Source organism: Anguilla anguilla, chromosome 14 (assembly GCF_013347855.1).
Source record: "Anguilla anguilla isolate fAngAng1 chromosome 14, fAngAng1.pri, whole genome shotgun sequence".
Taxonomy (NCBI): Eukaryota; Metazoa; Chordata; class Actinopteri; order Anguilliformes; family Anguillidae; genus Anguilla; species Anguilla anguilla.
The window spans coordinates 24,787,775-24,797,980 of record NC_049214.1 but is presented as its reverse complement, the minus strand read 5'-3'; the positions used below and the strand labels follow the sequence as shown (position 1 = coordinate 24,797,980).

The 10,206-nt window shown below is 37.1% G+C and overlaps 1 protein-coding gene across 9 annotated transcripts in view; it reads right to left on the bottom strand.

Annotated features, from left to right (window-relative positions):
• Window positions 1–6,865: 6,865 nt before the first annotated feature.
• The window catches only part of skor2 (SKI family transcriptional corepressor 2), a 97,160-nt gene continuing 93,819 nt past the window's right edge, over window positions 6,866–10,206 (bottom strand). For 8 of the 9 annotated variants that reach the window (XM_035390161.1, XM_035390165.1, XM_035390169.1 and 5 more), the window contains 5 exons: window positions 10,136–10,201; window positions 9,907–10,005; window positions 8,915–8,982; window positions 8,334–8,396; window positions 6,866–7,514 (listed from right to left, as the gene is read on the bottom strand). In XM_035390161.1, coding sequence (XP_035246052.1) covers window positions 8,337–8,396; window positions 8,915–8,982; window positions 9,907–10,005; window positions 10,136–10,201 — 293 coding nt within the window. In that variant the 3' untranslated portion in view covers window positions 6,866–7,514; window positions 8,334–8,336. The remainder of the gene's footprint in view (window positions 7,515–8,333; window positions 8,397–8,914; window positions 8,983–9,906; window positions 10,006–10,135; window positions 10,202–10,206) is intronic. The other variant, XM_035390162.1, reaches the window with a different exon arrangement.

Below are 10,206 nucleotides of genomic sequence, written 5' to 3'. Positions count from 1 at the left end.
ACATGGGCAAACATGGATGGCTGTCCCTGCAAAGGCTAACCCAGAACGTTTCTCATTTACAACATGAACACAAAAATTTTTTTTTTTTTTTTTTTTTAAACTGGTAAATGTCTTCCCTAATATTGTGATTTTGGTTTATTTTTGAACATTGCCTGGAGTATAGTGACCTGTGAAGCTAAACTTTCAAAGCAGGCTATAAAAATATCCTGAACAGGATTTCAGGATATTTCTGATCCATGATAAACAGTTTCTGTGACACCTGCTGAAATTTCATGTTAAGTGAATATGAAGAGAAGTCTGCGTTAAGATCAGATTTTTAAAAATGATTCCAGTCAAGCCTAAAGCACTTAAAGATAACATTTAAATCCACCAGCTGTTTCTATTAAGCTGTTTGCTGTTCTGAACAAACATTCATGTTTGAGTGTTTTCACCGGTCACTAAAGTGTTGTTTTTCATGAGAAGATGGTGGTTTATCCCATCTCGTGAAAGATATTACACAGTAAAGGCTAACCATTCAAATATTTTTCATAACTCATATTTTTAATCACAAACTTGTAGACGGTGGTGTGATTTCAACATGTGGTGTAGTGCAAAATCTCTCCAGAACAATTTAAAGGGCAAAATTGGTGCTGAAAATGTGTTATTTGTACCCATTACGTAAATCACTCCAAATCCATGATGTATTGCTCATGAAAGCAATTTAATTCACATTTGGAGATGGAAAGGGAAAAACAGTGTTTGGAGCTGCAGTGATATGTAGGACAGGGAACCACCTGTAAAAAAAAAGAAAAAGGAAGACCAGGAAGGAATCTTCTGGTTCTCCACAATATATGACATCTTATCATGGATAATGTGACATCACAGCCAATTTAAAATTAGAATTTTATAGTTTTTCTGAAGTGTGTTTGCAAAATTGCATTTCATTTTGGAATTTGTGCAAAAACAACAAAATGTACTATTACATAGTTACATTTACTAGTTTTCAACATAACTGAATGGCTGTGTTAACTGTTTTGAGGACATGGACCTTAATGGATATTTCATTTTTGTGTGTTTGGGATTATATCCAATATGACAAGGAATCAGGCTGTCCAAGAGTTTAAATGTCACTAGTAGGTTCTTAAATTTAATCCTGAATTCTACTTGAAGCTATAATAAATTAATCTAAACTGGTGACGTACGTTTACAGGTTTTAGTATTAACTAAATCAGACTTAATGTCTTATGAATATACTGCAATGCTGTACATTAGGGACAGATTTCCAAACTCCACCAAGTAAAGGATTAAAATAGTCAATATGTGAGCAAACTAAAATGTCAATAAGCATTCCTGCATCGGTTAGAGCAAAGACAAAAGGTCTTTAGACCACTGGCTTTTAAACTTTTTTAATATCGGGACCCAAATTATAAATCCGCAGATAATAGCACCTAGATGGCGCATAAAGGTGCAGAATAGCACTGGCCATCATTGCCTTGTGTGTATTATAACAACGTATCTTACACAGTAACAAATGCCACAGATCTATAATATGGAATGCATTTACACAAGCCAATTTCTCACAAATATCTACCAGTGTAATTTATTATTATTATTATTATTATTATTATTTACAATAATAATAAAATATAATTATTATACTTAATAATAATAATAGAATAATAATAATCATAATCATAATTGTATATAAGTTACTGGTTTCCAAATTTTCAACAATTACTTGTTCAAGAAATTACACTTATAAATGGCAAACACATTGATAAACAAAATGCATGAAAAACATCTAAACTGAAGAGTATTATCTCTTAAATAGCCAGGAGCATATTGCAGATTTAGAATTGTATTTTTACAAGGATACTACGATATGTCTAGAGCCATATAATATTTATACTTCAAGAGGAAAATGGCATTTGGTAGAAAATCTATCAGCAAAATCACATTAAAAAAGATTAAATGTGATTATTGTTGTGGCAGATTCATATGAAAAACACTCAAGTGATTTTCTGTACCCAAGTCCCTTAGCTGATCATTTAAGAAGGTTAGCATTGGGATGGATTAGTCACTCATTAAAAAACATATGTATCTCACTAACCATTAACGGATATATTGCATTTGAGCGTGTTTTCCCCAGATATCTATTTAAAATGGTAGAAAGCCTTTCCAGGAATTTTAAAGACAAAATCCTCTTTACACATTTCCATAGTAACCAACATGAAAAGCGTCTTTCCAGTAAAACACATTTTTTCATCTTTCAACATAAAAAAAAAAGTTACCAAATAAACTCATATTATATAACTGGCATACATTCAAAAACATTTGGAAAGGTAAATGGACATCATTAGATTACATGTTGCTACATTACATTACATTACAGGCATTTGGCAGATGCTCTTATCCAGAGTGACGTACAACAAAGTGTATAACCATAACCAAGAACAAGTGTGTCGAAAACCCTAGAGAGAAGTACCGTTCCAAGTGCAGGGAACAACCGCATAGTTCAACTTGGACCCTGAAGGATAAACCGATTAATACTAACACAAGCGAGAACAGCAACAACGCAGTCTATGCAAAAATACAAGCAGTAGATAAGACGACTGCATTAACTTATACTACTTGTGCTGCTAGTGCAATATTGATGAAATCCAATTCTCAACCTCAGTCTATTCTTTAGTTAACTAATCACTCAGTATTACAGAACACTACAAGAAAACTGCTCTCACATTTCATGTCAGTTTGCCATGATGTCATATCAATCAAAATGTAATCAAGTTCAATCATATTGAAGTTAGGTGGGATAGTAAATCACACAGCACAGAAAGTGCTAAAAGCTAAATGATTCATATTTAAATAAAGCTTATTAGGTATAAAAGATTTACTCACTGATACCCTCATACTCCAAGAAGTTGGACAGACCGGAACCAATGTTTGCGGTTTTTTGGGACAATGTCCAGTTCCACCATTCACCACCGGTATGTGAGTGGTTTGAAACTCATCCATGTTTTTTTATGTTGGTATCCCTTCCACTTTTAGACCGCATATCTAATCCAATCACCTGTTTTCCTCCTGGAGGTAGAGGGTGTATGACTGCCACTTATATGAGAGGGCAACACTCACCTGGGTCATGGAAGAGGTCTGTGGACTCACAGCAAAGGTTGCAGCCCAGGGATGGATCCAGCACTCTTCCATTTTTACCCAAGATGCACAACTAGTATGAATACAGTGTGATGTTCATGAAATTCTCTCATAAATTACACAATGGATAATGAAGTCAGTGTTGAGTGGCATTAGGGCTGTCCTGAACAATTCAGAGCTCCAAAGCGCCATTTATTTGTTATGAATGCATAAACCAATATTTGTATATCAAAAAAAAAATTTTTTTTAAGTAATCCGGCATCACGTTCTATACTGTAGATTCTACCATTTAAATATGCAAAGGAGATAAGAAATACAGAAGATGAACAACAAACAAACAAAAAACAACCAGATTTACACTGGTTTAGTCACTGGTTATGAAATACAGCTCTCAGAAGTGTCATTCCTATTTCACTAAACGTTCTAAACGTGTCAGTTTGGGGGGCGGAGGGCAGTTACACTTTTGCATTTTCTTGCCAACTTCACAAATTTGGATTATTTGGGCTCCGCTTTACCCACAACCATGACTAATGACTTAATTCATTATCCATTCTTTAATTTCTTTTAGGCAAGTGTGTTTCATAAACATTACAGTATATATTCTCTCTGGTCATTCATTTTGGGTAAAAATAGCATGAGTTTTGTTAGATGTTCTTCTGAGTGTCTACTAGTAAAATATCTGAAATGTAATCCCTCTTCACAAGAGACTAATATTCCGGCAAACTAATCTGATATTAAGCTGTTTTCAAGGTATGATCCCTCCGATGAACATAAAAGAGCAATTCAACAAAATCTCTTACTTTTATATATTTACGATAAGTTGAATGTTAATAATAAAAATCTATCCCGCTCAATGACAAATTTTAAATGCAGCTAAGATGATGCCATCGTATGTTGATAATTGACCCAGAAGACGAAGGTCAGGGTATAAGCCTAAGGAGGATATCTGGACAGCAGTAAAGCTTCTTTCACTCCAGTGAGCAGTTGAGACTTGGAGCTCGTTTTATCTGAAATAAAGCCATGTACAGAGCAGTAACCTCAGTAACACAACAAAAACGATCGTCCTCCATCATTGGTCCAGAGTGCCTTCCCTTCACTTTCCAGCCTCTTTATCTGTGCCAGGCTATTGCTGTTGCAGTTTCTTAAAACAGCATTTTCTGTCAGGGAATGCTTTTTAAATGGCATGATCAGTATGTTAAAAATTCTAAAGGTGAAAAAGATTCAAAACAGATGAACAGTATGAAAAATATATTTACAGAGGAGACCGTAGGTATTTGGACAGTGACACTATCTTTATATTTTTGGCTCCAGCACATTGGAATATGTGGTCTGTCAGTCCGCTCTAATTTAAGGGTATTTACCGGTATTTATTGGACAATCCGTATATATTTTTCATACTTGCGCCTGTTTTCCACCGGGTTGTAGGAACTAAAAGAGGGCAGGAAATGTCCACAGTGGTTCCAGGAGCACATCTGTGTTTGTTTTCCCTCCACACGTTAGGGTCCGAACACGACTGTGTTCGGACCCTAAGTTTTATGCTTTCTTCATTTCTTCAGCTTTAATCTGAGGGTGTTTACATTCATATCGGATGAACTGTGTAGGATTTACAGCCCCTTTTATACATAGTTCCCCCAATTTGAGGACCAAAAGTATTAGGATAGCTGGCTGCTCAGCTGTTTCTTGGCCAGCTGTGCATTGTTGCATCATTAGTTCACAAGACAGCTTTCAGAAGGCCTAGAGTTGACTCTAAGTGTGTCAATGCCAGTTAAGCAGGCCATCATGAGGCTGAGAAATCTGAATAAATTGATTAGAGTCACAGCCAAAACATTGGGTGTGTCAAAATCAACTGTTTGAAACATGGTTAAGAAACAAGAATGCACTGTGGAGCTCAGCAATAGCAAATGACCCGGCAAACCATGGATAACCACTGTAGTGGATGACAAAGAATACTTTTAATTGTGAAGAAAAACCCCTTCTCAACTGCCGAAAAGATAAAGAACATTCTCCAGGATGTAGGCATACATTGTGTGACCCCCTAAAATGGAACTATAGCCCCTTTTCCACCAGAGGAACTGATCTAAAATATCCTGGTATTTGAAGAAGTCCATGATGACATGCACCCTAACTAGGTTCCCAGGGCTTTGGAAGTAAAACAGCCCCACAAAATCACAGATCTACCACCATTCTTCACAGTGAGGATTAAGTTATTTTCTACATGAACATGCTTCTTTTTATTCCTGTGAAGTTTAGCAAAGTCCGGGTACTTACTTTTGTTTGGATGACAGTAGAGGTTTTCTTCTGTCAAGCCATCCAAATAGCTTGATGACATGGAGGTGCGTGGGGGTAATATACACTTATGTGCTTTTCCAGGCAGGTTCATCACAGCACAAGTTGTTGGAAACTTCTTAACTATTACCCTAGTAGAGGAGATGGGTAATTTCAGATGCTTAGCTATTTTCTAAGCCATTGCCTGATTTATGAAGGTCAGCAACCTTTGGTCTCATTTAATTTGTGTTAAATTCTTCCCAATGTTGATGGATGACCAAGGGAGTTTGGTCTGTGTGTCACCTATACTGTAGTGAAAGAGGAAGTCATGGATGACTATTTAAGAGTTCCTAAAGACTTGGGTGTGCTTCAGAAAAGTAAAATATGAATGGTAAATAATGAACTAAAAGTCTTGAGCGATTGGGACCCTCAAAGATAGTCACCTTTTCCCTGTCAGACTGGTATAGAGTATATTTGGCCTTGTACTTTGGGCTATTGTCCTTCTGACAGGTCAATTGACATCCCAGTTTTAAGTCTGTAGTAAACTAAGGCTGGTTTTCTTCCACAGATTTCCTAGGCTTGGCTCCACCTATTTCCCCATCGATCCTGGCAAGTGCTCAAATGCTTTTTTTCGAACTCCATGCAGGATTTGAGATGATTTTTCTATAATTGCTTTGCTCTCACTGTCGCCCTACATTGCAGCTGGGATAATATTGGCTCACCCGTCTCAACCGTTGAACTGTAGCAATTAGCATAGCTCCCCAAAGCAGTATTCATCAGTTTGGATGAACCCAAACTCCTGCCCTGTTTTTTCTGTATTTTTAGAACACGTGGAAACCTGTGGGGTAAGCATACAGGGAAGTGGTTTAGAGGGGGCATGGGGTAGGTACCGGAAATGTACCCTCCTCCCAAGAGCAGAAGGACCTCTTCCCCACATCTGTGCTGAAATCCAGGCGGTTCTCAGCCAATGGCTGTGGGCTAGGGGCACTGAGGCCAAAGGTCAGAAGTCCTGTTTGGGGTCAAAGGTGAGAAGTCCTGTTTGAGTGAAATTAGACTGTTTGATTGGAAATTAGACAGACTGAACTGTTTAAGCATCATTATCCTCACAGTGAATTTCTGCTCGTAGCTACTGCTGCTGGGACAAGAGTCCAGCTGATTGGTTAAGAACAGAACCACTGCAGGGAAGAGTCCTGCTGATTGGTTAAGGACAGAACCACTGCTGGGAAGAGAGCGGCTTATTGGTTAAGAATAGAGCCTTTTTAGTACTGGTTCCAACACCTTCATCCTGGTCAGCCAGAGTACACACTTACAGTGTGATCATTTTGGTTAAAAAAGCACAATATTATTATTTTATTTCATGTTCAAATAAACATTTTGGAAATACAGATGAAAAAAGGAACATTCAGTATTAACAAAAACAAAGATATATTTTTTCTTCTTGACAGACATAAAGAATACAGTTTGGCTTTAATATCTTATAGACTTTTATTTATCCACATAAATAGTAGAGAAACTCCAAGAACATATTTAAATACATTTCATTAACAGTTAATATCATTTTTCATTTTTTATTTCATTGGGTCAATTGCACTTCCAAAACAAGGAAGAGAGGATTATTATTGAATTGTATATTTGCTTTTCAATGGAATTGTCTTCAAATAGTGTCTTCAAATAATGCTCTTTATACTTTTGAATTTCCACCACCAGACTAATTTTGGAGAGTTAGTTTCATATACAATAAAAAGGGAAGAAGAATCATTGTACAGATAGAAGTTTAAGGAAAATAAGTTTGATCTGTTCGGTCGGAGAAAAGTACATCAGTGTCCTCTCTCTTGGTTTGTGGGACAGGGTATCCAGGAGTTTTCTGCGAATATCGTGACCATTGTCTGTACTCTGACCACTTTGATGGTTTGTCCTTTTTAGTCATTTTGTTCACTCCTTACGCAGAGAAAGATTAGGGAGAAACCAGGTCAAGATCATTGCGTTGTTGGAAATCCTCATTTTGCTTCAGATGGTTTGTGCCCCAGTTATTCATGAAACTCTGGGCCAAGCCTGTTTTTTTTTTTGTTTCTTTTTTCTTTTCTTTTTTTTTGCAGTCAGTGGGTTTTTGACCTGGCGTCCTGTAAAATCAACCGGAATATATAATTTAAAGGCAAATGTAAGTTCACTTTTCCTTCACATCACGTCCTTTAAGCACTGCCTTAAAGTGGTTGTCTCTCTAGAACTGGGGGCGTCCATTTTCTGTAAATACAGTTCTGCTGCATATTCACCTTGTTTTCTCACTGTCATCCAGAAGGGACGCAGTCCCCGCCCATTTTTTATGAAAAAGGCTCTACCAATATATGACTGCCGAACAACTCAGCTCCTGGAGGTGTCCAGTGCACGTTCATTCGTGCTTCTCAAAAAAAGTGAATTTGCTGGGAATGTGCCGTGCATCCCAGGACTTTCTGTTCAGCTCAGCCGTGATAAATGCATTTATGAAAAATTACGAACACACTGAGCGAAAAGAAATCCGCCGCTATGGCAACCCCATAAATCACACGCCGAAGCAGTTTTACTACAGGTCATTAAGCCTCCAGGATCTGAGCACCTTTATACCTTCAGTTTAATGTTGAATATCAGAATGATTTCATATATCTTTTTAAAGTTGTGAGGGTTATTGTAACAAAATATTCAAAACTCTTCCAGCATTACACACACACTCTGATATCAAAACACTTCCAGAATTTCACAAACACCCTCTGATATCAAAACACCGCCAAGATCACACGGACACACTCTGATATCAAATAACACCCAGCAGTACACACATTCTGATATTACAACCCTTCCATCTGCACAAAAACACTCATTCTGACTTTTGGTATTCAGTATGTATGAAAGGATTGAGCGTCCCCAGGGAATGCAGAAATACCTTAGCATCTCTCACTAGGTCTCACCTTTTAGGTCTTGTTGAAATTTGTACCAATTTTCTCTTTTCTGAGGATATTTGCATAGGGAATCTGAAAAGAGACAGTTTTTTAATTATATGAAAGGCAGAAAATTACCTAATTGTGAACAGCACACATTGTTTACATATTCACTTTGGCATAAAGTACTTATTTACCAGAGAAGACCTTTTACCAGCAACATACTGTTAGGTGTGAGTCAGGCTGTTTCTTTGAAATGAAATAAAATAAAATAAAATAATAATAATGATAATAATAATATGCCATTCATGTCAGATATAATATAATATAATGCATGCCAGTTTAAAAATACACTTTACAATGCTTGGCTGATGACAAATATCAACATGTCAATAAAATATCAACAAAATACAATACATAAAATTACAAAAATAAAATAATATTAAAGCACAATTTACACACACAGTAAAATGTCAGCACAACGTATATTCAGGAACCTAATTTTAACCCCTGTGAATTATGAATTAATAACCGGTTTGCTATTATTATCTGTACAGTGAATCCAGCAGCACTAAGCGTACTGCTGATGAGAAGGCAGAAGCCTTTCTTACCATCTGTAACTGCTGCACCATTTCCTCTCTGTACGCCAGCTCTCTTTTCATTTGGTCCTGAAAGTTATCTGCAGGGTCAGATAAATAACGCTTTGAGATACATTACAACACAAATACAGATTTATACGTTCTCAGCTTCCGCATGTCTGTGTGATGCGCTGGATAAAAAATATCTGTCAGCTGAGTGATTGTAATAATGTAATGAGAAATGTAAAGGAATCAGTGTACAGAATTTGCATGAGACATAGCAAGATAACCACTGGATTTTGTCAGTGTGAAACTAGGGATACATATTGTGCTTTGATATATGTGGTGATATTATAAATATCAGCATTTTTGTATCATAAAGATTTGAGTTATACTTGATCATCAAGAAGACTTACACACATGGTTGTACAGAAGACCAGTGGAAAATATTCATATCCATGTGGAGTATTAATAATGTTATTTCTGATAGGCGGGTACAGGCCACGCCTTCTGCATAACCAGGAGTCTGTCTCAGACTCAGCGTTATGTTTGTGTGGGGATGTGTGCAACAACGATACAATGAGGCACTACAAGGTATTATTAGCATTGGTACTTGAGAGAAAAGTAATTAGTGGCAGCCCATTATTTTGGATAATTACAAGATTTCAGGGTCATTTTACCAAGACAGCTCGGCACTCTAACCTTTGAAGGGAAAAAAATCAAGAACAAAAATGGTAGAAAAAAAAAAGTCAAAATAATTTGATCAACGAGCAATCTTGTATCCGGACACACATGTAGCAATGAGAACAACAGCCTAAATGCTTAATACTAAATACTTCTATAGAAATTAATGCATATATATATATATATATATATTTATTATTATTATTTTTATATGCATATTCAGGTATATATTAGATATAGGCGAAAGTACTACTGGAGAGCAGTTTGGGAATCGAGAGAACAGGGCGTGGCTAATAAAGCCAGTGACGTCTGCAAGGTGATTTCGGTTTGAGGTAACTTACGGAACACAGGAAAGGTAGCGTTCCCCTTAAGCGCGTGAAACTCCTGCTCCAGCCTCCTCCGCAGATCGATCTGTTCCAGCAGGACCTTCTGAAGTTCTTCTGGGCCCGACAGGATGAGATAAAGTGAGACACGCTGGAGACAAAACCCTCCGCGACTGCCAACGAGCCGTAAGAGTCTACGTCAGAGCGGGATGATTAAAAATGACGGGAGACACGCTGCTTAACTTACCTTTCTCCATGCATTCGACGTCCTTCTTAAGGGGCACTGGGGAACGTGCTTCTCGACTTTGATCAACTGTC